The 26,957-nt window shown below is 44.0% G+C and overlaps 3 protein-coding genes across 9 annotated transcripts in view; 1 reads left to right on the top strand and 2 right to left on the bottom strand.

Annotated features, from left to right (window-relative positions):
• zmynd8 (zinc finger, MYND-type containing 8) overlaps positions 1–13,420 on the top strand; it is a 28,220-nt gene extending 14,800 nt beyond the window's left edge. For 6 of the 7 annotated variants that reach the window (XM_062546005.1, XM_062546008.1, XM_062546010.1 and 3 more), the window contains exons 6-20: positions 1,074–1,166; positions 1,504–1,591; positions 1,691–1,746; positions 2,622–2,699; positions 3,222–3,337; positions 3,439–3,956; positions 4,419–4,559; positions 4,987–5,154; positions 5,678–6,295; positions 6,603–7,196; positions 7,512–7,726; positions 8,566–8,646; positions 9,012–9,090; positions 10,085–10,324; positions 11,768–13,420. In XM_062546005.1, coding sequence (XP_062401989.1) covers positions 1,074–1,166; positions 1,504–1,591; positions 1,691–1,746; positions 2,622–2,699; positions 3,222–3,337; positions 3,439–3,956; positions 4,419–4,559; positions 4,987–5,154; positions 5,678–6,295; positions 6,603–7,196; positions 7,512–7,726; positions 8,566–8,646; positions 9,012–9,090; positions 10,085–10,324; positions 11,768–11,943 — 3,261 coding nt within the window. In that variant the 3' untranslated portion in view covers positions 11,944–13,420. The remainder of the gene's footprint in view (positions 1–1,073; positions 1,167–1,503; positions 1,592–1,690; positions 1,747–2,621; positions 2,700–3,221; positions 3,338–3,438; positions 3,957–4,418; positions 4,560–4,986; positions 5,155–5,677; positions 6,296–6,602; positions 7,197–7,511; positions 7,727–8,565; positions 8,647–9,011; positions 9,091–10,084; positions 10,325–11,767) is intronic. The other variant, XM_062546006.1, reaches the window with a different exon arrangement.
• A 644-nt stretch (positions 13,421–14,064) lies between these two features.
• map1lc3a (microtubule-associated protein 1 light chain 3 alpha) lies at positions 14,065–19,826 on the bottom strand. The gene is made up of 4 exons (XM_062546003.1): positions 19,654–19,826; positions 17,932–17,987; positions 17,370–17,476; positions 14,065–16,125 (listed from the first exon to the last, which is right to left on the bottom strand). The coding sequence occupies exons 1-4, from the start codon at positions 19,691–19,693 to the stop codon at positions 15,963–15,965; spliced, it is 366 nt and encodes a 121-aa protein (XP_062401987.1). The 5' UTR covers positions 19,694–19,826; the 3' UTR covers positions 14,065–15,962.
• A 343-nt stretch (positions 19,827–20,169) lies between these two features.
• Positions 20,170–23,583, bottom strand: LOC134092872 (dynein light chain roadblock-type 1). The gene is made up of 4 exons (XM_062546002.1): positions 23,299–23,583; positions 22,752–22,827; positions 22,324–22,491; positions 20,170–20,799 (listed from the first exon to the last, which is right to left on the bottom strand). Exons 1-4 carry the CDS (start codon positions 23,419–23,421, stop codon positions 20,756–20,758), a joined length of 411 nt encoding a protein of 136 aa, XP_062401986.1. The 5' UTR covers positions 23,422–23,583; the 3' UTR covers positions 20,170–20,755.
• Positions 23,584–26,957: the final 3,374 nt, after the last annotated feature.

The raw sequence follows: 26,957 nt of genomic DNA, 5'->3' as shown, positions 1-26,957 counted from the left end.
GTCCAGGCGCTGAATATTGCATGGCTGAAGAGACTGTGCTAGTAAAAGGAGAGCGCTTTGAAGGCCCCTCTCAGAAACCTCCCTCCAAAACCTCTTTTGCACCGACTGGGTCTGGGCAGTGGCGAATGTTTTCCTGTGAGCCCAGTAAAATCATGAATCATAATATAGCCATTTGTTTGTTGTCCCATCTGGAATAAGTTCCTTTGTGGAGCCACTCTTTTTCCTGGCGAATAAACACCCCAGATGGAAACTTCAGGTGGAGAGTTAAAGAAAAAAAAAAAGCAATACTGTTTGTTGTTTTCCAGCCTGCTATCTTTCCACCTGTTAGATCACGAAACCGAGAACTCGTTGCACTTTGAATCGTCCTACAACTTTACGTCTTTCCTCAGCATGGCCAGAACAAAAGGTTCTGCTTGCCACAACTTCAGTAGAGGAGTTCCCGTGCGGTACAGGAACTAGCCAAGGGTTCCGTTCTCGTCAGCGGCAGCGCTAGAGGGAGTGTGGTGGGCGCGGGTGGTAGTGGTTGGGGGGGCTGTGGATTGGTGAGGATATAGCTGCCCCCTCTGTTCTCTTACAGGACCAGCCTCGCTCCTCATCTCACTCCCCACACTCTACTACTTCGCAGAGAAAGGCTTATAATTGGGTAAACACTCACCATAAAACAGCCTCCCCACCCTCAACACCCCCCACCCCACACCCCCCCCCCCACCCCCCTTACCCCGACCTCCCTGTGTGCCCTGTGTGCATTTTTCAAGTCTCTCTTTCTCTCTCTCTCTTTTTCTGTGCCCCCTTCCCTAAACCTCTCACCGCCTCTACGCCCTCTCTGTCTAACATGTTTGGAGTGGGGTTGTTTTAGCCGTCTTGGTTTTTGTTGTTTCTTCGTCGTCAAGTTTGACTGTGTAGTTTGGTTGTGTGTGTGTGTGTGTGTGTGTGTGTGTGCGTGTTGGGTGATGGTGGAAGTAACAATGCCATGTGTGTGTTTTCGACAAGTTAGATAACTTTGAGGCTGTGTGTGTGTGCGTGTGTGCGTGCGCGTGTGTGCATGTGTGTGTGTGTGTGTGTGTGTGTTTCAGACCGAGCCCTTTCAGAAGCCAGTGTCCCTGGAACAGCATCCAGACTACGCTGAGTACATCTTCCACGCCATGGACCTGTGCACACTGGAGAAGGTCAACAGAAACTGCACACTGCACACACGCTCCACTGGCATCTCATGCTAGATGAATTGGCTGACATTGTCACCCTCTTTTGAACTTACCCTGTTTTATAGCTTCACACATGCGCCCTTGTACTCCTTGCCCTCCACGTATTTCTTACTTTCACCTACAACGTTGGACATGGGAGATTGCAAAACATTCCTTGCATTGTGGTTCCTACATCTCCACCTAAAACGTTGGATATTCCCCTAGAACGTTCCTAAATGAATCGGCTTACCCTCTCAACCTGTTTGTTAACACATTGACATTGTTAATCCATTGACTCTTTCTATTGCCATCTTTCCCTCAGAACATCAAAAAGAAAATGTACGGATGCACTGAGGCCTTCTTAGCGGATGTCAAGTGGATTTTGCACAACTGTATTATTTACAACGGAGGTTAGTGAATGAAGTGTATGTTGATGGTTTAAAACATGGAAAACCCCCTTCACTTGACGGCCTCTTGGATGACAGGACGTGCTTTTTGTGTTCCTACAGGCAATCACAAACTCACGGCTACTGCTAAAGTCATTGTACGAATTTGTGAACATGAGGTAAGTGTCTTTAAGGGTTGTTGATATGATGTCTAATTCATTGCGTATTCACAGTAACGCAGGTATTACATGATATATTTAGTATGTGGACATTGATTTCTGTTACTGTTATGACAGTGATGACAGGGAGGGAAATACCGAACTTCACTACACTGCATTGCAAACCTGTTAGACAACTTTGCCCCAAGCTCCTCACCTCTCCTTATAAACTGGAATTCCCCAGTCAGAATCTTGAATGTTCCAAAAGGACATGTTTCAGGATGTGTAGAGAGATAATGACCCAATGGCCCCTAATTTAAGTGGCGGGCAAAGTTCAAAGTCAGTCCATGAGCAAAGTTCTTTAGCTGAGCCACTACTGTTTGTGCTTAGGATCTTCTTTCTTGTGGTATTACATTTGTGGTATTAAATTTGAGACAAGTTTTTTATTGATATTAAGCAATCTTTAGTTAGACTTTAGACTTTGCACTTAGCCCTGCATTTAAATAAGGGCCCACAGTCTCCTAAATTATAGTGTATCTGTAGTAACAGTGAAGTTGTTTTTTACTAAAATGCTAGCGCATTGTTGTATACCGTAATTTCCCGACTATTAGCCGCGGCTTATACATTGATTTTGCAACATTTGTTCCGCAATGAGGTTAATACAGGGGGGCAGTTAATATGGTGTTAATATGGTTTTGTTTCTTTTAACTTGCATAAAACACTGTCCTGCGGCTTATACACAATGCAGCTTATATGCGGGAAATTACTGTACCGGTAGCCTTCAGCTTTATGTGTGGGGCCAGTGGCAGTTGAACTCTGGGCAAGGACATGTTGTGATTATATAGGCAGATGGCTTGCACATGATGTGAAATGTCAAACCCCTTCCTCTCTGGCAGATGAACGAGATTGAAGTGTGTCCGGAGTGCTACCTGTCAGCATGCCAGAAGAGAGACAACTGGTTTTGTGAGCCTTGTGTAAGTGTCCTGTTCGACCCTAACACCTCTGCTCCCATTGGGAGTGATCATTTGTTCATCTGTCATTTGTTCATGTGTTAATCTGCCATCTTTATGATGGGTTATTCTATTTTTGTGTGGCCTTACTTCACCTTAAATTCTTCTCAGACCATATGGAACTCTGAATAACTGAATAGGTCAGCCAGTGGGTGTCTGTTAACTGTTTGCCCCTATTGCATCATTGCGTCTTTAGGCTATGGCATCTTAGGCTATGTTTACATTCGCGCCATTTTTGTTTTCTATTTATTTTTTTTTTACAGAGAAGCAAAATGGTGCGTCCACATTACAGCATTGATAGTCAAATCACTCGACCATTCACCTGCAGATCCAACACTGAGTATTTTAAGAAAACCTTTTGTAGAATTATTATGGGTTACTATTAGAATAGGCAAAGTACAGGCTAAGATTGTAGTGTAGAATGAAATCCTCTATAAGACCTGTCTAATACATATTTTTGTACATACATGCTTTGGCCCTGTGTAGAGTAACCCCCATCCTCTGGTTTGGGCCAAACTGAAGGGATTCCCTTTCTGGCCAGCAAAAGCTCTGCGAGACAAAGATGGACAGGTAGACGCTCGCTTCTTCGGTCAACATGACAGGTGAGAGAGAAACACATATGATCTGTTTAACAGATTACTTAGGCCTCATGTTGGAGGAGGAAGGTCTGCTTGACATTTACTAAGATTCTCTCCCTCATTAGGGCATGGGTACCTATCAACAACTGCTACCTCATGTCCAAAGAGATTCCCTTCTCCGTAAAGAAGACCAAGAGCATCTTCAACAGCGCCATGCAAGAGATGGAGGTCTACGTGGAGAATATCCGCAAGAAGTTCGGCGTCTTCAACTACGCCCCTTTCCGCACGCCGTACACGCCCGACAACCAGTTCCAGATGCTGCTGGACCCGTCCAACCCGGCGGCGGGCTCGGTCAAGCCGGAGAAGCAGGAGAAGATCAAGTTCAACTTTGACATGACCGCCTCGCCCAAGATGATCCTGGGCAAGAGCATGCTGTCCAGCAGCGGCAGCGCAGCGGGAGGGGGAATGAGCGCGCCCGTCGGGAGGCGGATCTCGGTGACGGACATGCCTCGCTCGCCAATGAGCACGAACTCGTCGGCCCACACAGGCTCTGACGGGGAGCAGGAGGGGACGGAGAAAGGGGGCCCGGCCAGAGCCCCCCCTGGACACTACAGCACCGGAGAGGAGTCTCAAGACTGCACAGGTAACTCTTACTTACTTACAGTCAGGTCAGACTAAAGACACAATAGATAAAGTCTTAATGGAAAATATGAATAAAGTCTTGAATAAAGTAATGAAAGTGATAACAAAAAAAAATTGAATAGGGGATGAGAAAAGTATAACTTTATCCAAAGCAAGTTGGAAAGATGACAGACATACAGTTTTATTCAAAAACAACTTGGTATAGCCCACATTTAGTGAATACAGTATGTCGACACAGACACACACAACCAGATCTTTTCACTCCAGTGGAAACAGATGTTTTTTAGGGGCTGGACTAACCAATTGGATGTCAAAAGAATGAAGGCACTTTCTAGTCTTATTATTATTAGGTAATTATTGTAATGCTAGTCTCAGTAACCACCCCTTTTGCTTTTTAAAGTTTAAAAGTTTTAAAATGTTTTAAAAAGTTAGAAATGTAATGGATTGTGGTCTTTCGTGACAGCCTCACCTGCAACACCAGCCAAGCCAGGTGCTACAGGCACACACATGGACAGCCCAAAACCATTCCACTCCCAAACATCCTCCGCAACGGTCAAGCAGGAGAAGGCCCCTCCTACAGGCAGCATCTTGAACCTCAACCTCGGTGAGTTCCGGAAAACGTATCCTGCCTCTGGCCAATCACTCGAGAGTTTGCAGAACAAGCTTGCAAGATATCATCTACTAGCAGTACGGAGATTTCCTTTCGCTGAATAAGCATACAAATGCAGTGCTGATCGAAGTCCTACCACGTATCTGTTCCAATCATTCACTAATCCAGTGGATTGTAATGAGCACCACTTAATTAGCTCAGCCAGGTAGCTCAGCTAGTTAGCGAAATCATCTGTGTTAAGTGTACGCGTTAAACTAATACATTGTAGTAGGACTTAGTAGTCCTAGTAGGTAGTAGGGTAGCTACACTCATACGTGGGAGGACCTACTTACTGAATGCCAGAGATTTCCACCTCTGTGTAAAACGAGTGTAATAGTCTAAAAAGCAGACTGAAAGAGGTGAAATCCCGGTTTGCTCTCAGACCGCAGTAAGGCGGAGATGGACCTGAAGGAGCTGAGCGAGAGCGTGCAGCAGCAGCAGCAGCTGCAGCAGGGGGCGCCACCCTTACTCACCTCCCCCAAGAGGCAGATCCGGAGCCGCTTCCAGCTCAACCTCGACAAGACCATCGAGAACTGCAAGGCCCAGCTGGGTGAGTGCGAGCGCATCTGATCGACATGGAGATAGAATGGAGGGAGTACACATAGGGCACCTCTCATTCCTCTTTTTATCTATCCTCCCTTCCTTCCTTCCTCGGTCCTCCGGCTCGTTCCCACTGATCTATAAAGAACACTGGATAGACTATCCCATTGTTGCCGCCCCATCATTCTTCATCTAGATCAGTGTGAACGAGGACCGAGGAAGGAAGGGAGGATAGATAAAAAGACGAATGAGAGGCACCCATAGACTACTGATGATGACTACTGCACTATACTGTACTGTAGTCTGAATGAAAGCATCTACTACATTAATACATATAAATTAACTAACTATGAGACAGTGCAAGTTAGAGAAATATAAAATAAAAGTCTAAAAGTCTATGAAGTCCTAACTTGATTACTCTGCCTATAATATTTCCATTCACTAAGCAAGTTGAGGAATTGGCTTATGTGTAATGTGAAACGCACTGGCTCTCCTATGTAGGCTTTGCATTAGTGTCAGCCTCTGCTCCACAGGCATCAATGAGATCTCTGAGGATGTGTACAAGGGCGTGGAGGACTCGGAGGAATCGGACAAGTCGGACTCGAGCGACAGCGAGTACGCCAGCGACGACGAGCAGAAGCCCGGCAAGGAAGGCCAGGAGTCCGGCGGCACGTCCGGCGCCAACAAGCCCGAGAAGGACGTGTCCAAGAAGAAGACGAAGGCGTCGACGACATCCACATCCTCGCCTCCCGTCGAGGAGCAGCAGAAGAGCAGTCCGGAAGGGGGGGCTGCGTCGGCAGGGTCGGGGTCGGGGTCCGGGTCGACCACAGCACCCAAATCAGAGCCTGCGGCCAAGGCGGGTCCCGAAGACTCCGCGCCCAAAGACAAGCAGGGGCCCGACGTCGAGAAGGACGCCCCCGAGAGACCCAAAGCGGCGCCGCCGGAGGCCCCGCTGGCCCGAGACAAGCCCAAAGGCGCGGAGGAAGGACGGCCGCCTCCGACGCTGGACGCGGACATGGACTCCGACTCGGAGCGGGAGCTGGTCATCGACCTGGGGGACGAGCAGGGAGGAAGAGAGAGGAAGAGGAGCAGGAGAGACACGGCCGCTGCCTCCGCGCTTAAAGAGGCCACCGCCGCCGCCAAGTCAGATGGTACTTCTGAAAACACTGAGCTGACTACTGACAGAATAGCCATAAAACTCTTCTTAAAGTATTCTGAATACTTAGAATACAGTAAATGCTCCATAATATTCTGTAAACAATGTTAACATGTTGATCCAGTTGAGTCCAATATAAACATGTTGATCCAGTTGAGTCCAATGTAAACATGTTGAACCGGTTGAGTCCAATGTAAACACGTTGAGCAAGTTGACGCTCAGTCTTGTCAAAGCTGCAGAAGTGTCTGAGGCTTGAGCTGTTTTTTTGACCGCTTTGATGTCTTGTGTTGTCTCCGCCACAGGCAAAGCCCCCATCACCACTAGTGCGGTAACGCCGTCTCAACAGAACGCCCCGGCCTGCTCCTCGCCGGGTCCCAAAGACCTCGCCCAGCCCTCTGCGCCCGCCCCTCCCAGCATCCTGTCCTTCCCTGCAGCACCCCTCTCCTCCTCCACCCCTCTCCCAGGTTCCGCCTCCGCCTCCACCTCCACCTCCTCCTCCTCCTCCTCCTCCTCCGCCGCCACGGCCGCCGCCTCTGCGTCCTCCCAGGCGGCGCCGGTGGCGGCGGTGAAGAAGCAGCGGCCGCTGCTGCCGCGGGAGACGGTGCCCGTGGTGCAGCGCGCGGTGGTGTGGAACCCCACGGCCAAGTTCCAGACGTCCTCGCAGAAGTGGCACATGCAGAAGGTGCAGCGGCAGCAGCAGAGCGGGCAGCCGCCAGCGCAGGGCGGGCAGCCGGCGGTGCCAGCAGCGCAGACTCCAGCGCAGGTGCAGGCACAGGCGCAGACACAGCCCCAGCGCAGCCAGCAGCAGCAGCAGCAGCAGCAGCAGGTCTTACCCACATCTGGGGCTCAGCAAGCATCATCCAGCACGCGCTATCAGACACGACAGGCTGTTAAAGGTGAGATGCTGTGCAATACTGACACTACACACCTGCATTGTGAGGTATAAATATTTGTATTGGATGTCACCATATAGTTTCCCATCATCCACTTGGTTTCTCCTCACTTGGCCTGTTTGATTTGGTTGACCTTGATAGATAGATAGATAGATAGATAGATAGATAGATAGATAGATAGATAGATAGATAGATACTTTATTGATCCCCAAGGGGAAATTCAAGGACCTTGGACCTCAAGGATGCATTGTGAGCTACCTAATGGAGGAAAACGTTTCTCCTAAAGCACCCTTGCTTGATATTTTTGTTTTGTTGCAGCAGTCCAGCAGAAGGAGTCCCCCCACAGCGTCTCCACATCCTCTGTTACCTTGGTGACCACCTCCCCAGTATCTGTGGCCATCGCCACGGCGACACCTGGCGGCTCCATGAGCAGCTCCTCCTCATCCTCGTCTCCTGCCGTCGTGGCAACCGACCTGCACATCCCCACAGCCTCGGCCGACCAGGCGGCCGATATCGCCAAATACACAACCAAGGTAAACAGCACTCCCAATTTGCTCAAACAGAACTATGCTAATATACAGTGAATTCCTTCAGATAAAAACCAAATGAATGTGCAGAAGTAGATAGTCGAATGAGTGCAAAAGTAGTCAGTGGAAGCACTAGTAGAAGAGACCACAGGAGTCTTATAGTCTCAAAGGCCTGCATGGTTTATTTCAACTTAGAGGACTGTAGTGTGGAGGCCATCTCTCCAGATGATCACATGGCCTTCATGCTGATTGGATTATGTGCAGTAAAAGATCAGCAGGGCTTAGTGCAATGGGGTTTCAGTGCTATTCAGTTCTGAGGTAGGGTTGACTGGCCTTTATCAGCATCTGTATGATGTTTCAAATAAGAAACATACTGTATGAAGCAGCTGTGAGCAGGTTTCAGAGGTAACTCTCTGCAACTCCAGAATACAGCTAGCAAGCCAAAGCCAGGCATGTGCTACTGTGTTGTTTACGCAACAGCAGGGCCTGACAGCCCAGTCTAGCAGAAGCACGTTGCCTAACTTCCCCCACTGGTAAAGTAAGGCCACGAGATGGGAGGAGGTAGTGGAAGGAAACCGGTGCAAACGGACACGTGCTTCACGACACCAGGAGACACGAACAGCTGTCAATACCATTTTGTGTTGTGTTGTGCTGTGTGTTGTGTTGTGTTGTGTTGTGTAGTCAGTGTAGTAATATGTTGTGGTGTGTCATCTTCATTTCAAAGCTCGCCTCCACTATGAAGAGTAGAGATTTTTTTTTGTAATAGGGGATCATTTGGAAATGATCTTCCCTCTTGAATATATGCGTATGTAACCTGGACTGTATCTGTATCTGCATTTCAACAGATAATGGATGCAATCAAGGGGACCATGACTGAGATCTACAATGACTTGTCCAAGAGCACCTCAGGCAACACAATAGCAGAGGTGAGGGTCTTCAAGCTAAAGGATTTATGTTAAAAAAAAAACACTCAGGGTTGTGTATGACGCTTTCAGACACTGAAGCTGTCTCTGCCTCTATTTAAGTATTTAAGATCAACGCTTATTTAACAACACCCAGACAGCTCCCAACAGACTGAATGACAAACACAGTTAATGGTAAACCTCTGGATATTTGAATCCGTTTATGCCATTAGAGGCTGCTTTGGTCACATCTCCACTAAGTGTTTTAAACAGGTCTCTGAGGAGTATATTGGATGTTTTCTATTACAAGCTTAGTACATACCGTGAACCTACAACAACAACACACACACAATGTACTCCCGGACATCATGTGACACTGTGATCTCTAGATCCGGCGGCTGAGGATTGAGATTGAGAAACTGCAGTGGCTGCATCAGCAAGAGCTCTCGGAGATGAAGCACAACCTGGGTAAGCAGAATGGACCCGGGGATGGACACTCGAGCCCTTTTCCAAACCGGTCCCTATCCACTCCCCCTCGGTTACGGTCACGTAACAATAATTGATTCCGGATGGCCCTTAACCCGTTAACTACCACGGAATTCTCTCCCGTATTAAGGGCCATCTCCACGTGAGCGGCCGAATGGAGTGCAAGCGGCTAAGAAGAGGGCATAGGAATGGCGTGAAAGACAATGATTTTTTGTCTTTCACGATTATCTTTTACGATTGACCATATCAGACTAGGCGATCAGAAAACCACAAAATCTTGCCGCCTCTTGGTCGTAACAGTGGCCACATTACTAGATCATCTGTTGTAGCCTTCTCATCGCGTGTCGTCACAGTGTCAGTGTCAACACGGGAGTCGTAGGAGATTCCCCAAAAATTCTGACACGCTTGACTTTGGGTCGTAACGTCGTAGAATGTTGCAGACAATAAGTCGTGGCTCGTTGAATATGTCACATTACAAGACGCTTCTTCCTTCGAACATCGTTCCCGACTTTGAATATTTGGCCATGACTATAACGTGGCAAAATTGTAATCTGTACAGGCCATAACCAGTTTCGGAAAGGGCCTCTCACTCTGTGGTCAAGCCTAAAATGTGCCAAACAAATGTGAATGTCAGCACTTACCAGTGGAAGATAGCATCTTTAGTCTAACTGTGTCATGTGTAGTCATGAAATTATCAATCAACAGGAATTGTTTGTGAGTAGGTATGTACTGTATGTCTGTACTATGGTTACATTACTTTAGCCCATTTGTGTTTCTGCTGTATTTGTTTGTGTGTGTCTGGATGTTTGTGTGTGCGTTCCTGTGTGTGTGTGTGTGTGTGTGTGTGTGTGTGTGTGTGTGTGTGTGTGTGTGTGTGTGTGTGTGTGTGTGTGTGTGTGTGTGTGTGTGTGTGTGTGTGTGTGTGTGTGTGTGTGTGTGTGTGTGTGTGTGTGTGTGTGTGTGTGTTGCGCCACAGAGCTGACCATGGCGGAGATGCGCCAGAGCCTGGAGCAGGAGCGCGAGCGGCTGGTGGCGGAGGTGAAGAAGCAGACGGAGGTGGAGAAGCAGCAGGCCGTGGACGAGACCAAGAAGAAGCAGTGGTGCGCCAACTGCCGCAAGGAGGCCATCTTCTACTGCTGCTGGAACACCAGCTACTGCGACTACCCCTGCCAGCAGGCCCACTGGCCGGAGCACATGAAGTCCTGCACACAGTCAGGTATATGGTGGCTCTTGAATACAGCCATAAACACCCTCTCACCTTTCTCCCCACAGACCCACACCCTCTCATCTCTCTACAGTCTGATATACACCCTCCCCTCTCCCCACACACTCACATACACCTTCCCCTCTCCCCACACACTCACATACACCCTTCCCTCTCCCCACATACACTCACACACTCCATTCTCCACACCTCCACACTCTCACTTCTCTCCCTACTGCCTCACACCCTTATCTCTCTCCACTGCTCCACAACCTCACCTCACCACACACCCACATACACCCTCTCTTCTCTACAGGCCCACACACACTCTCTCCAAACACCCACACCCACACACACACCCTCTCCTCTCTCCACACACCCTCACTTCTTTCCCCACACACACACACACTCTCCTTTCTCCCCTGCTCCAGATCCACTACACTACCTCCAGTACTCGTCACCACTAACTCAACATGACACCCACATCATCAGCCTTTAATGGGGCTTAGGCGTAGAATTTGAATTACCTTGAATTGACTTTCATGTATTTGATACAGCACCTCTTGAGGCATATTGTGGTATTGCTTCAGTAGGAAGTTCAAGGCACAAATAAAGCCAACTGGTTTGCTCTCTAGGTTTAGGCAAAGCAGAACACAGGCATTCTTAAATTCCATCAAAATAATTTCTTGATCATTTTTTAACAGTTTAACCAATTTACCACACATAACACCTTTAATGATGTGACACCAATGTGGCACAGTGGTGAGTCACTGATTGTATGAAATGTTCACTAGTCTTTTCCAGAGTGATTCATGTGAATTAGGGTCACTTTGACTGACAATCTGATTCTTTCAAATAAAAAAGGATCATTTTTGCTCCAGGGGTAGCAGTTGCATTTTTGTTGGTTGTTCATTTTGTGACATGAATTATGATGGATGATACAAGTAATTTCCTATTTAAATCGACTTAAGGCCCAGATCAGTGTGTATGTTATAAAGTTCCTTCTCTGCAATTCTGACAGTGTTTAGTGTCTGTCTTCAAACTTACAAACACGTAATTACATAGTTTGATAATAACAAATCTTATGCCAGTACTACTACTGTGATTTCCCAACTATTAGCTGCAGCTAATAGACTTGAATGCAATAGAATTCAAGGCATGGCATTAATAAAGTTTTGTTTCTTTTAGCTTGCAAACACTGTCCTGTGGCTTATACACAATACAGCTAATACACAGGAAATTACTGTAGCTTGCTAAGCACTCCCAGACAAGCATACAGTAGACTTAAGAAGCTGCACCCACATAACAAACACCAGACCGATGTCATTACCATATCGTCATCTAAATAGCAAACGCCTCTTGAACAGAGCTTTACCCTCATGGTGTCCATGTGTTTATTTGCCCTTACTTGTTTTGTTTGTTTGTTTGTTTGTTTGTTTGTTTGTTTACGTGCAGCCACCGCCTCCCAGCAGGAGCCCGAGACAGAGCAGTGCACGGACACCCCTGCGAAGGTGTGCGGTCAGCCTGGCAGTACACACAACTCTCCCAAAGAGGGGGCGTCGATGGCGGCCACGCAGCCGGACTTGGACCTGGAGAAGGGCAAAGACAGTGTGACCGTCAGCTTGGCATAGCACCTCCTACCCCTGAGGAACAGCACTTAATCTCTGTACTGTAAAGAAAAGAAGAAGAAGAAGAAGAAGAATAAACTACAGTCTATTTGTTCACTACAGAAAAATATGTTTTTGTATGTTCGGTTTTGTTTGTTTGTTTGTTTGTTTGTTTTTGAACCAGATGTTTCTGTTTTCAACCTGTTCTCTTGGAACCCCCAAGGCTGCTTTTTTCTTTGACTTCAGTTCCGCTGAAAAGAATCCTCCCATCCTCTGAAGATCTAAAAGTTGAACATTGCTCGAGCGCATTTTTAATCTGGATGGAAATATCTTCACTGTGAATATTGCCACGAAGAGAACATCTCTGTTCTTTGTTTCCCTCCTCCTGTACAATCTGTGTTTATCAGCCTTTCTGTGGTGGCAAGAGTAGGATTGCATACCTGGGCATGAACGAGAGTGCATTATTTTTATACTGTAGCCAGCGTACTCTAAACAAAAAAATACTGTTCAACTTGTCTTCTCTTTCTTCCCTTTCCTCTGCATCACGCTTATTTAAGTTAAATTATTATCTGCGTTTACACAACAAGAATGTTTGCCAAATGAGACAATGCAACAGGCACGCCTGCAGCATACTGGTTAGGTGGTGTCTTGGAGTAAAAAAAAATGATAGCAATCAGAAACAGATTTTCAGTTCCTCTGAAAATAAGGTCTTGTATCATTCCTTTGGCTTATCTGCCATTTGTTTCTATTTGACCCGCTTCTCTGCTTTCATCATAGGTTGTCATCTTCATGGTTGCGAGATTTGGAATCAGTCAACCTTGAATACATTGTTTTTGTTAATGTTGTCATATTTACCATTGGGGTCAGCAAACAAAACAACTTGAGAGAAATTCCACAGAAGTTTTAACTATAAGAATGAAAATTCATACGCTTATGTTATGCAGTACCCCAGCTAGACCTCCTTTAGGACCTTTGCCATTTCTGCTCACTATATTACCTTACGTTTGCACACTGAATAGGCGGGGACCCATAGTCAAGAATGTCACATACGGACCACTGTAGGCCCATAATTTGTGTCTACTACTTTGAAGAGACCCGATTCCATGAATGCTAATGACATAATGACATAAACGTTTGATTTAATGTGCAATGTGATTCAGAACACGATGTGACAGACTCACAGAGCCGACTGTGGGGGGTTTGGATTGGGCCTTAGTCATGATGATTGTGTGATGCTGCCTGCTCCTTCACAGCTTTCCCTGTCATCCTGCTTGAATGCTTCGCCACCAGAGACCAACGCCGGGCAGGCACCAGTCATGTATAACCCAGGAGACTTCCACTACCTGGTTCAGTGGCCTGTGAATACTTCCTTTAGTTTTAATGCTGTTGTTCATCCACAAGCCACTGGGTTCTGTTGTTGACTGTACATGTATATTTTCCTGTGAGGCGTCCTCACAACTGTTTACATATTGTAAATAAAAACAGTTTTGGTGGTCTGAAATATTGTCTTATTTCCCAAAATGCCTAAAATAAGTTTAAAACCTGTGTAGTAAATTAAGTATAGGGGATCCCGTGAGGGAAATTTGGTCATACACAGTGAGGTGAAGCACACACTAACCCAGAGCAGTGAGCTGCCTGCCCGACAGCGGTGCTCAGGGAGCAGTTCAGGGTTAGGTGTTAGGTGCCTTGCTCAAGGGCATTTCAACCGTGGACTGGTCGGGGATCAAACCGGCATCCCTCCGGTTACAAGCTCGAAGCCCCAACCAGTAGGCCACAACGGCTGCCCCAAATTATTGTGAAGGCAAACAATCCTGTTTCAAGTCACACAGTGTTTCCTATTTACATGTATTCATTTAGCAGATGCCTTCATCCAAAGTGAATTATATATGTCAATTATAATACAGGACCATTGTTCCTGGGGCCCACAACCCAACACTGTTCAGACTACTGCATGCTCCTTAACCGCTATGCTAACACCACCCCACATAGGGCCTACTCCTGCAGAGCTGTAGAGTTCTTCTGGTGTAAGAACAAGTCTAAGAACTGAAAAGTATAAATGACATTGGTTGTGGAGTCTGATGCAAACAATGATTTCAACAGAGGTTGAATACTGTAATCTAAGGATGAAATAAACACACGGGCAGATACGTTGCTTATATAATGTTTTATACACACATTTGTGTTCCAAACATTTCAACCATACATACAGTACACATACAGGTTTCAGGGTTGTTGTTTTTTTTTTACATTTGGTTGGACACATCTAAAAAGACTTTCATTTCCTCTTTAAATAAAGTTAAAATAATTACCAAATCTATAGCGTAAATCAATATATAAAAAAACAAGTAGAGAAAAGAAACATGCAGGTAAGTAGAGAACCACAAACCCTTCATTTATAAAGTTCTGACAGAAGGCATACTTATCATATGGTGTCCCAAAGGAAGGAAGCAGATATAAAATAGAGTACAATTATGTGCTATTGTAATTATTTCTTCTCTAGATTTAATACAGTTTATCTTTTAACAGTTTTTTTTTTTTTTGTGCAAAAAAAGCATATTTTTTTTTTGTTTCCTACATTATAGAGCAGATCAACTGACATCACTCGACGCAAAGTAATGTATTAGGCAAGCATCTCCCCTCCCTCGCCAGTCAAAAAGTCTAGTGTTCAAGTTGGCTTACTGGGGGTAACTGCAGACGGAGATGAAGCTAGCATGACAAAGTCTACAGGTGTGTCAAAGATCACTCTCAATGAGCCCTTGCCATATCAGACTGTGCTTTCACTCACACACAGGATAGACACAAACGCTAAGAAGATAACGAAGGACTTTCAAAAAGATGAGGAAAAATATGAGTGTTTTGAAAAGAAATTACTTGGGATTAGTCTCCATTCTGATGCCACTTTAAGTACAAATTATGACTAAAGAGGCGACTTATGTACAACGTGTGATACAATTACTCTTATCTAACGGAGCAAAACAAGGATGCGCTTCGATTTCATCAGCAGTGAACCATCAGCCCTTTCTCTTTCAATCAGTTAGATTCAAGCGTAGGCATTACAAGCCTCTCTCAGCTAGGGCAAGGGTGCCATTTCTGATCAACTGTGGGGAGGCATGTCAGAGACCTCAAGGCTAAGTCGGGCCTGGTAGCTACACTACTGAATCAAGCGGGGCTTTACCCTCTGAACGTTTGCGCATGATTCTGAAATGAAAGAATAAACCAAACATTTGGTTTTGGACCGCACCTAGAAGCACGTGGTGTAGCTACAAAGCTGATAGATAAATGCAAAGGGCTAAAACAAAACCAAACAAAGCCATGGAAACAAAGAGAGAAACAAACGGAGACAAAGATCACTGCATCTTTGCCTGACCTATTTACAAGAAGACATGAGGCAGATCACTGCTATTTATAGAGCTGCCCCCTATCAAAAAAAAAGACTTCCTGGCTATTGAAACAAAACCCACTTCTGGGGCGACAACGCAACAAAACAAAGACGTTAGGAAAAACGCATCCCTACGAAACACACTCAAACCAGTCTAACTAGGTGGGGATGGGGACAAGGGGGTGGGCTTGAGTAGAATGTCTAACAGCAGAGGGTAGACTTGCACCAGTAGCAGTAGTGCTTCCATACACAGTGTGTAGTGGGAAACCACATGATGACGATGTTGCTTGTTTATTGACAGCATCTCAAGGGACACTGCAGGAAGTGGCGGAGGTCAAAGAAGGGGCGGGGTTGGGGTTGGGGGTGGGGTTTGGGGTGGGGGTGGAGGTGAGGGTGGGTGAGGAGGGGGGACGCGGGACGGGCGAGTGAACGAGAGCGAGAGAGAAAGAAAAAAACACATGAGAGTAAAGGGGAGCAGTCTGTCAAAAGCATGCGAGCTCGTGCCACATCTCTCGCTGCATGATTTCCTTCTCTGTCCCTCTTCTACCCCGCCATCCCCCGGCTCACATACATCCCCCCCACACACACACACACACACAGACACACGCACACATACCCTCACCCCACCCCTACCCCCTGATCGCTTTTGGCCAGACCTCCCGCCCTAGCAGCCAAAGGTCTCCTGGGAGGCGTACACCATGTAGAGGAAGCCGTCCTCATCCCGCTCCTGCTCGTAAATCTCCGAGATTGGGGTGGAGACGCTGACCATGCTGTGTTGGTTGACCAGTAGGAAGAAGGCCTGGGTGGGGTTCAGCTGCAGCCTGCGCCTGTTGGTGAGGAACCAGGGGTGAGTGACAAGTGTGGACAGGAAAGGGAAAGGAATGAAAGAGGTTTCGCCACCCATCTTCTGCTGAGTCTACGGCACAAACATCGATCAAAGGGACCGGTCATATAATCTACAAACAGCTCACATGATGCAACACTAGTCAAAGAGGATTAAAAATAGCTCCAGCGTTTGGCTGAACGGTTGTGAAATGGAATGTATGATCATTACACCGGAGAACATTTAAAGTGATAAGGGGGAAAATACTATAAATCATTAAGAGAAAACACATTGGTTGGTTATAGTACAGTACAGACTCATACTCTCTTATCACACATTAATGCCATACTTTTAACTCACGAAAAAAACTGCTTTTGCAGACAAAGGCATTAAAACACAGCACAAATGGAAAGGGACCGCTGAGGTCATGCTCTTTCATGATTACAGTATTTTAATGAAAAACAATGATTTTAAACAGTGGAGAGATTAAATCCAACTGAACAACAAGATCACTATAGATCATGAGCCAAAAAGTGGGTGAGAGTTCGGCAAGACCTAGACCAACTAAATTGGAGATGGCTAGCTGACTACATACATCACGATGGCTCACTACACAAGACAGGGTGAGAGGCTAAGATGTGAGTGTGTGCCGGCGATAACAGAGTTAACTTTGGAGCCAGGGAGTGTAAACGTGTTCACAGAAGCCACTAAGGACGGCGGGGTTAGAATGTGAGCTAATCCTGGAACACTGTGCAACACCCCACCGTGCCCCCCCTAACCCATGCCCCCCCCGCCCACTCCCAGACACGTAAACAAAATAAAAATGGACTCAAACACACTCTACTGCCCTACCTCCTCAAATGAAGCAAGCACACACACACACACACACACACACCAATGACATCACAGATCACACATACACGTCATCAAACATCCAGATTTTATCACACACACAGACACACACACACACACCCATAGGAGCAAACCTCTCCACTCCATACCCCTCAGAAGAAATGGAATGGCAAAAATAGGCCTAAAGATTATAGGTACTTCCCAAATGGACAGACCCCCTGAAATAGACCAACAGTGAGCCAGAGGTATTGATTCTGAAACCGGCCGTGGTGCTACGTTCGGGGTAAGCCAGACAAACAAAAACAGAGGGCATGCTGACCACACCACACCATCGATCCCTTAACTCGCTGAACTCTGACCATCACCATATTTGGCGTCCATTTTAAGGGGAATTACCTAATGATCTTCACCAGCTCGCTCATGTTGACGTGATCGGGCACCAGGAACTTGGTTTTGTCCAAGACGGGTAGCTGTTTCTCGCCCTTATAACGCTCAATGATAACCTGAGGAAGAAGAACAAAAACAAATCAACATCTTAACTAGATCCACGAGTGTGTGCAACACTTTGTTACCCAGACTATAGGAAGTAGAGTAGGACATTAATACAGCAGGAAAGCACACCGTACCATTACTTAGATAACGTATCACACTCATTGAATAACCACAAGTATCTGCTATTGGTTGAAACTCAATTAGACCTAATGCTTTTAAGAGGCGGGCTAGGCAACATCATACTGGGCCTCCACTGCAACCTTGAAGGAAACTGATCTTTCAAGGCCATTTGCATAGAGGGATGTAAGGGCTATTATGTGAATGGTAGAACAATTAGACCCCCTTTAGCTATTTAGTCCGAAACCTGAGAGTGGACCCCCCTCGTGGTGGACAGGACTGAGGAGGAGGCTAGAGAGATTCAGGCAAGCAATACTGAGAGGAGGAGGAAGGAGGAAGAGGGCCTTACCGGAATCTTGTTGGGGTGCTGCTCCCGGATTTGCTGCACCTCTTTGCACCTGTCCGCTGAAATAAGAAAAGGCAGTAATATAATATAGTAGTAATATAGTAGTAGGCAGTAATAATAATATAGGACAAAGCGCGCACACACACACAGTTTACACAGAGGTTATGAACTATGAAAAAATGCAAGGATTCACTGTGAGTGCTACTTTTAGTTAGCAGTTGATTTGCTTTTTATCATCCTGCTTACATTGTAGTGTATGTTGTGTGTGGTGTCTTAAAATGCTGGGACCTTGCATTTCCCCTTGGGGATCAATAAAGTAGGCTATCTATCTACTCAGCACATCCATGTCATAGTCTGTCCATGGGCTCATTTTGAGGTCTAAGACCTATACCAATCAATAACACCCAGATTATTTGACACATTAGATTGATTGTGACTGTGCCAAGTGAATAAATTAATCAAACAGTTGATCATCAGAACACTGCTTACATGGCATACCATCTGGGATTCTTCCCAATAAAGTACAGCTCTCTCTACACGTATTAATTATGTGAACAGATTTATGTTTCATTGTGGTTGATGCAAACACCAAAACACACTACTCAGAGCGACCTATTTAACTGGCAAAAAAAAATGGACTTTGACGAGCAGCTGTGAAAGGGGCTTTTGTTCTGAGAACTATTTGTTATTTCGCCAACATCTCTATGCGGAGAACGATTTCCACCTCAGCGGATAGGTTTCTTCGTCCTCGTACTGAATAATATGCGACCAGGGGAAAATACAGGCCAATGACCTGACACTAATGCCATTTGCAAACTGTCTTGATGTTGCACTTCTGGTCTTGCAGTTATTATGTCAGTGTGTCAACATCCCCGAGACGCCTCTGCAGTGATGCGCCATATTGCATAGCCTACTCCATCCGGGCAACACAAGAAAATCCTGCTCTATTTAGATTATTATTTGTCTTCACTAAAAGTCCGTTTTGTTTTAAAAACTGATAGTTGTCTACGGCTATTATGCAATGGTCATACACGCTCCTCCCTCTCCACACCCATGAATATGTGCACGGTATCAAATGTCTGAATAATTTGCTTAACACGTGTACTCGCGACACTGAGTCAGCTGCAGTCTGTTTTCTTTTTGTTTGTTGATGGCTTCGTGAAACTGGCTAGCTGTTGCGACATGATATGACCCCGATTTTAGCCAGCTATTTAGAATCTTGTCATTTTTGTTATGTCCTCTGCCTATATTCAGCTAATAACCCTTATTGATGAGGCCAGGAAGAAAACACACAATTGTGCAGCTCTTTGATAGCTCGCGAGGTAGCAAATAACTCGTTTAGATAAATAATCTCTGGGCCATCCTAGTTAAGCGACACTGGTTTAATGGCTGAGTCCGAAGCTTGGCACTCAATAGTTTATGCTGTCCAACCCCAATATACATACTATCACACATTAGGAAAAGGAGGTCGTCGACTACCAAATGTTTGTTGGGCTGTGTTATAACGCTAACGTGTTATGACGCCATCTGGAAAACACTTCGCAGCCGAGGTAGCCTATTCAGATGTTAAATTTAATTCCAGTCTTTGTTTAGATCGAATTGGTTTTGATCTTACATATAGGCTAACATTATACAGCTTGCTGACATTCAGTTTATGATAATCAGACGGCCAAAGAATCCATGAAAATCTGAGACTGGAAAACACGGTCATCTAACGTTACTTACCGAATGTCCGTCTTTGCTTAAAAGGTCTGTCGGATGGCATCACTGTCGTTTCCTCGAACACAAAATATGTCAATAAAAACACTTCTAAACAAGTTGCTGTCTGCCTATTTCCTTTGAAGTCTTCAACGTTTATGCTCTGAACTCACTGTACCAAAACAGGCTGGGACAATAGAACAGACGGAGACCGTGACGTCACGCAATAATTAAAGGGACAGCACATGGCCAAAAGATTACATTCAGAAGGCATGCGCACTGTAAATCTGTGATATAATCTGATTAATATCAAACATATCATTTCTCATTTTAGAGAAATTAGACCATACATAGACCATACACCACACACTAAGACCATACATACCTTTATATGTGCAAAAACCTAATGACTCAATATTCAATACATTGCCCCCCCAATACCTGCACTGTTGATAGCCTGTGAACATTTGCTTTAAATGAATCCAAACAAAAACTGAGCAATGAGCATTTGCATAACATAGTCAACACACTTCAACCAAGACATCTTCAAAACATTCTCTATTGCAGCTTTATTCCTTCACCACATAAAGCATCACTTGAAACCAGCCATAAATACTTGTGTATGTAGTGTTCCACTATGAGCAGAAGTCTTGGACAGGTGCTTGGCAATTTGATATTAGAGACATGAGTAAACATGAATAAATAAGTAAGTATGATGCGGGAAGAGCACTGGAATGACTCGGAACACTAATATGCATCTCTACATGCTTTTAATCCTCAAAGAGCATGGCTTTTCAAGGTTACAAATTATTTACTCCTATGATGTTCTTGATCTTAGGCCAATATGTCTGGCCATTCTTCATAATTTGACAAGTTCCCTGTCAAAAGCTGACAGATTCCCATATAATGGCATGCAAACAATATGGTAATGGCAGCAAAACGGACTGGTTCGTTATTGGCCTATGGCTCAACCTGGAACACCAAATTGCTTTTAAGTGCATTTTGTGGCACATGCACAGTAGGCCTACTGCTTCTCAGCAAACAAAACCAAAGTAAAACTACTTTTGGCCATTTAATTGAGACGGATCATAAAAAAAAAAGCATAAAAAGGGAGTGAGATGTGGTCCTCTTATTCCGAAGGGTTCTGAATGACAATAAGAAAGTAGTCCTTATCTGCAAAGAGAAACACAAAAGATTAAATGCATCAATCAATACAGACATATCTATATCACTTCATCTGGTAGACTGAACATGTTGTTTCTAAAGTTGAGGTTGATATACAGAATTAAAATGTAATCAAATATATTGACCAAAAGTTGAAAAAAAAATATTTACAGCACACGCGGTCAAAGTTCAACATGGTTGAAGTCCAACTGCAGGAAACGCAAGAGCGGAAAAACGCTCCTTGCGCTGCACTTTGCCCAGACCGGTTCTTGAGCGCTCAAGCCATTGAAAATAATGTGTTTCATAGCGCAGTGCTGCTATTTGTGCATGCAATGTGAACCCCGCTTTATAAAGTCGCAAATTTGCGAGAAAAAAATCACAAATTTGCCACTTTATAAAGTCCCAAATTTGCCACTTTATAAAGAACGGAATGTGGACTTTCTAGATGACCTTATGAATGTTATTTAAATCCAGAAAGTACATAAATCAGTCTTTGATTTCAAAAACGTAAGCAAGTTGAACTGAATAGCGAACGGCCTACATGGAATGTCATGGCCTACATCAGTCTCATCACATAGTCTAACAAAGAATTGACTTCATGAAATAATGTCACTTTTGCTCTGAAGTATATTTATAAAGACGTGCTTGAGGTGTATAGATTGTTGACAATGAAAGGTTCAATAGCAGCTGCTTCTCAAAATATCAATGTATCTATGCTAACAAATCTGTAGTGAGTACTAGTAGTCCTAACATTTCATTTGCATGGTTTTTGACCACTAGCATACTGGAACTGGATATACTTATGGATTAACTACTGATTCTTTCCTAGAAATTGGTACAGATGCAGCACATATGAAATCAAAAACCAGACACATGAAAACTTCTGCTCAAGATCTAATGGTTTTGCTGTCCACAGTCCATGTCCCAATTGTATATGCTTCGTTTAATGTAATAATACATCCATTGACCTTTCTGGTTCTGTGTGATCCATGCGAATGTACTCTATGCTCTTCTAATGGCTTCAACCATTGATGTGTCACAATTCATTAGAGCTGCAAGAATCAGCAAGGTGGTCTCTGATAAAAATGACTTCATATTAAGCTAAATCTACAAGGTAACATGGGAGAGCAAGAGACAGATTACATGGTCACATGGTCCAACTCAGACAGCGGGGATAAGAGGATGTACTTCACACAACTGATATTTTTACACAAAGATGAAGAACATCTGCAGAGACCATGGCAGCATCAAATGCTCATATTTCTACATATGGCATCTCTGCTACAATGTATCAAGTACTACAAGACATTTATAATAAAAAATAACAGTCTCACAGAATTATCTCTTTGTGCCTGATGTGCCTATGTTTTCAACACTAAGCGTATATTAACATCAAGCGTATATTAATCCTAATTTGATAAACAGATTGTGAAATGTGTGTGTGTGTGTGTGTGTGTGTGTGTGTGTGTGTGTGTGTGTGTGTGTGTGTGTGTGTAGGGTGTATGTAGGTGTCAACGTCTCTACTTTTCTTACCAGGTGCGATCATGATCTCATTCTTTTTGGAGCGAATTCTCAGGAAAGTCAGGTCATTCTGTGGGTCGATATCTCTGACTGTGCTGCGCGCCTTCATAAGAAGCTGGTGTAAGAGCCCAGCATACTGAACTGTGCTTGCATTATCCAGGGTCGTTTTAATGGGGATGCCTACAAGGCAAAACAACAAAGAGGCCAGTGAGTGTCTCTACAGTTTGTTCTGTTCATGCAGGCTTGTGGCAGGAATGAGAGGCAAAGTGCTCAGCTGACAAAGTGTATCAAGTCTGTAAAATAGGTCGAGTGAACATCCAACAGGATCTAAAACCTCTAGAAAGAAACAATTCTGTATGCAATACAGTTAACACAAACTAACTACCGCTACAGGACTGATGATGCTGCTCATCATAATTCAGATGCATTCAGTAACTTACCTTCAGCGTTAGCAATAATAATCCCTTGAACACCTTTTTGACTTTGAATTCTCTTCAAAGTCTCTTCAACCTCCGCCTGTCGAATTAAGATGTAACAATTGTAAATAACTTCACCCGATGCAGAAAAGCGTGTACGTCTGAATAACACACATTACAATAACAAACGACTGAGTGAAAGCTATGACTTAGCTAGTTAGCGGCTACCGTTATAGTTGCCAGTAGCAACTGCATGAGTAAGGACAGAATAACCCTAGAACTAGCAGCTATGCGTTATTGAATTTAAACACACTGGTTTGTGCCTACTTTAAACTCAATTATAGGCAGGCTTGTCCTGAAATCAATGCTTGCTATCTTATTAGCGAACGGGGAAACAGTGATTAACACACAGTTGAGTTAGGCTAACGTAAAGCTAAGCTACAAACCAACGCCCCACAGCCAGTCAGACAAGTAATAGCACTAAGTCAGCTAGCTCAATCTAAACACAAATGGCGCTCCCTGTCATGGACAGCAGACCAACACGTTATGATGTGAAATATGCGATACTTGCCATTTCGAAAAGGAATCCTCTTATCAACACTACGAGGATGCTAATGAAATCTAATGCCAGACGGTTCTTCTCGTAGCACTGATCAGCGCAAAAGCTAACCAGACTGACAACAGTTTCTGTCATGCGCAGTAACGTCACACTTTCTGCAGCCTTTCGGCGATTCTCTGTTTATTATTCCCAGCCTACCTCTATAGACACACGAGGTATTAATAAGTCAGAAAATATTTTTAAAATCCGTTGAGTGATTAAGTCACGGATAAATTTCCCTGCTACATTGACCACTCTGTCTCCATTTCCCACAAAAGCCGAGTCGTGTCCTATGGTCGTGTCCATACGGCTCTGTACAAAAGTGGAATATGTCGCCACCCAGTGGTCAATGACTGCATTGTAACAACACAACTAGCAACATTGTAGCCAGGTGGTGGTATATCCCTTCAAAATGTCTGTGAGATGAGAAGAGAAATGTATATTTAAAGTGTGATTGATACATTTTCAGTACAGTCAACAACAGTCTTGGTGTATAAGTAACATAGGCTTTATTTATTTATTTATTTATTTTTTTAAAGAGTGTTGCCTTTGTAATAAAGAATGTCAGGGATAGGCCTAGAAGTAGATATTCTATTGATGGACTGAGAGTTAGGACATTTTTTACTCACAAAATAATAATAATAATAATAATAATAATAATAATAAATAATGGATATATGTCATTTCCTTAGCTTGTAGACTACAATATTGTCAAACAACAATACCCATAAGTAGTTTATATTTCCCACAATTATAGTGAGAGGTCATACCCTGATGAGTGGCGCAGATGGAGGTAACATGTTTTGACACAAGATATCTGAATGGTACAAATGTTCCCACAATGATCACATGATTGCATGAAGACTCAGGTAGTCTATATGTGAATTTATAAACAAATAGTAGGCATCTTCTATACGTTCTGTTTATGTAGCCTATTGGATATTTTAATTTTTGGAACAGGAAAAAAAAATGCTTAGGTCGCTAATCCCCGGTTGAATATCACTGCTCTAAAGCATTTTGTTTACCAGTGTAAGTTCACCTGTCATATTCATAATGCTGCAACTGCCCTGCTACCTAAACAGCTACAGGGCAAAATGACATGGGTGATTGTAGCATGTGATGTGAACATGTAAGACATTGGGCAGTCCTAAAAAGATGATAGGCCTACACTTTGTCATACAGAAATAGAAATATAGCCTAGGAAACTTTGAAACCCACTCTGACTATCTGTAATTGCTGATAGACAACAAACCTACTGCCCTCACATATGAGGGGTGGGGACACTATCATTAACGCAACATTGTGTATTTCTTGGGTTCATTCTTGGGGAAAATTCTTCCATCTAGTGGTGAAATGATATATTGCAACAGACTCCAGCTGCATCATAAATGTCCTAGCTGACACTACAAGATGTCATACACGACTTTATCAAGTATTACGTCTCGTTATAAGGTTATTTTAGAAATGTAAATTGCATTTATTCATTTAGTCTGTGAAACTATAGTTCATATACTTTATGTAAGATGAATAATGTTGTGGATTTGATATGTTGGTCTATAGGCCTAGTAATGATATGCATGTGACAAATAAACCTCCTATCCTTGTATCCTTGTATCCTTGTATCCTTGTATCCTTGTATCCTTGGTCCTGACCTCAACACATGCCACTGCCATTACTTGGATTGGTGTCTATGTATGTCTATGCATTTTCCCATATAGGGATCATAGAGGGCTACGCATAGCGCTCTATGATCTTTGGTTTTTACTAACCAGCAGTCTGTCAGTCAGTTCTTTATTTTGCTTATCTCAGGTTTTTTATGTTTGTTTTTTCTGATTTCTGTCTGCCATCTGAAGAATATGGCAGTTGCGGCCAGTTATTGGGGTTGTGACCAAAGCTTCACGGGTATATTTAGCACAACAAAGAAAATTAAGCGCCGTAAGAGGGCAAAAGGTTCTCTGAAGAGTTTCCATGACAACACCCAAAAAGATAAGGTGGATTGATGAGAGAGAGAGGCAGGTTGTCTTGTCTTGTCTTGTTAATAATTGATATCTTTTTTTGATATAACCCTCATTTATAAATGACACTAAAGAAAACTGCTTGACAGAATAATATGAATCAAATAATCCCAAAAATACTTTGCATGACTTCTCCTTCAACCAATGAAATGAAAGATTATTCAATATTATTGCATAATTTGTTGTTACAAGGAAGTAAAGGAGACAATACCACACGTTGAGTGAGTCACATCCATGAGTGACATGATGGCAAGTCTATTTTTAAACTATAAAACATTTTAAAATCACCCTACAAAAATACAACTAGTTAGGCTTGTAAGAGGGTGCAAAAACAGTCCCAAACGCACTACACAAACACATCGGACGTTCTCCCTTTACATGCGTGAAGAACAATGGATCAGTAGCCATGTGGAGTTAAATGATAATGTTATTAGGAAATTCACCACGTTAAATCTGACTCCATAAGACATATTGTACCTCTAATACATTACCAAATAACTAATGATGTTAACTATGGCAGAGAATGGCATGGCACACTAGATCTTTAGAGATATGCAAACTGAGCGAGGAGAATTAACCATTTATTAGGCCTTGAGCCTTAGGTAAGAGTAAAAGTATCAGTAATTATCCTTAAACAAAGGAACAAAGGATAAAGTAATCTTAACCTCAAAACAAACAATAAACTTGGACTTAAACCTTAACAAGTTACCAAGTTACAATGCTACATACACCAGATAAAACAATAGATCAAATAATGAAAATAACAAACCATAAAGAGACAAAGAAAGAGATAGGAAGGGAAAAACAGAGAGAGAGAGAGAGGGAGAGAGAGAGAGGGAGAGAGAGGGGCAGAGAGGTCAGTGTGACCTCTTGCCTAGACCAGAGCAGAGAAGCAAGAGAAGAGTCACTGCAAGAACTTCTCTTTTTCATTCATCCAGCCACCCCCCACTCAGCAGGACCTCTTTACCTGAAAGTGGGTGTGGCGTCTAAAACTCTATAATATAGTTCTTAGTCCACAACTATGTACAGATACATTAGATTGCAATGACACCGTGATCAGGCTGTTGCCCACATTACAAGTATTAATTTAAGACCAAACATGAATGTATTACATTTACAACATACATTTTTGAGTATTTCAGAAGTTGTCAATTTGACTTTCACTGAATCGATGGGAGAAGTGTTGATGGCTGCTTGATGGGGTTCCGGCCACAGCCAGCTGAGACAACAATGAGCTATCAGAAGCTCACACAGATGTAAATTAGCAGCAAAAGGCATTCAGCTCTCATCTGCCTCAAAGGAATCAGAAAACCTGCCTTACAGTTTTCGCCCGCTTGGCAACTGAGACCCCGTTTACATGACGACGCAGGGTGTTTTTGTCTTCACCGCTTTCACACCTTTAACGATACCGGTCAAAAAAACATTTGCGTTTACACACAGAGGTGAAAACGCCAAGTTGCCCAGAAGAAGCATGCCAGTGGGTGTTCCCAACAGTAGCTATGCAAATACCTTTCCTCGTCATTCAATGAGCGCGCTCAAAAAAAGCGACTCTAATCGGAGCTGTCAAGTGTCACAAAACTTTCGCCGGATGGACTCTCACGCTTGCCATGTTATGAA

This window comes from Sardina pilchardus, chromosome 9 (assembly GCF_963854185.1).
Source record: "Sardina pilchardus chromosome 9, fSarPil1.1, whole genome shotgun sequence".
Classification (NCBI taxonomy): domain Eukaryota; kingdom Metazoa; phylum Chordata; class Actinopteri; order Clupeiformes; family Clupeidae; genus Sardina; species Sardina pilchardus.
The sequence above is the reverse complement of the archived record's forward strand: the minus strand, read 5'-3'. Positions and strand labels throughout refer to the sequence as shown.

Bases quoted from the DNA above. Each gene is read 5' to 3' on its own strand.
- map1lc3a (XM_062546003.1), bottom strand. From the start codon at position 19,693: ATGCCATCCGACAGACCTTTTAAGCAAAGACGGACATTCG. The intron at 17,988-19,653 runs GTAAGTAACGTT...TTCTTATTTCAG, and splicing joins TAAGCAAAGACGGACATTCG to CGGACAGGTGCAAAGAGGTG. The intron at 16,126-17,369 runs GTAATTCCCCTT...CCTCACCAACAG, and splicing joins GAGCTGGTGAAGATCATTAG to GCGCAGGCTGCAGCTGAACC.
- LOC134092872 (XM_062546002.1), bottom strand. From the start codon at position 23,421: ATGACAGAAACTGTTGTCAGTCTGGTTAGCTTTTGCGCTGATCAGTGC. The intron at 22,828-23,298 runs GCAAGTATCGCA...TTAATTCGACAG, and splicing joins GAGGATTCCTTTTCGAAATG to GCGGAGGTTGAAGAGACTTT. The intron at 22,492-22,751 runs GTAAGTTACTGA...TTTGCCTTGTAG, and splicing joins TATTATTGCTAACGCTGAAG to GCATCCCCATTAAAACGACC.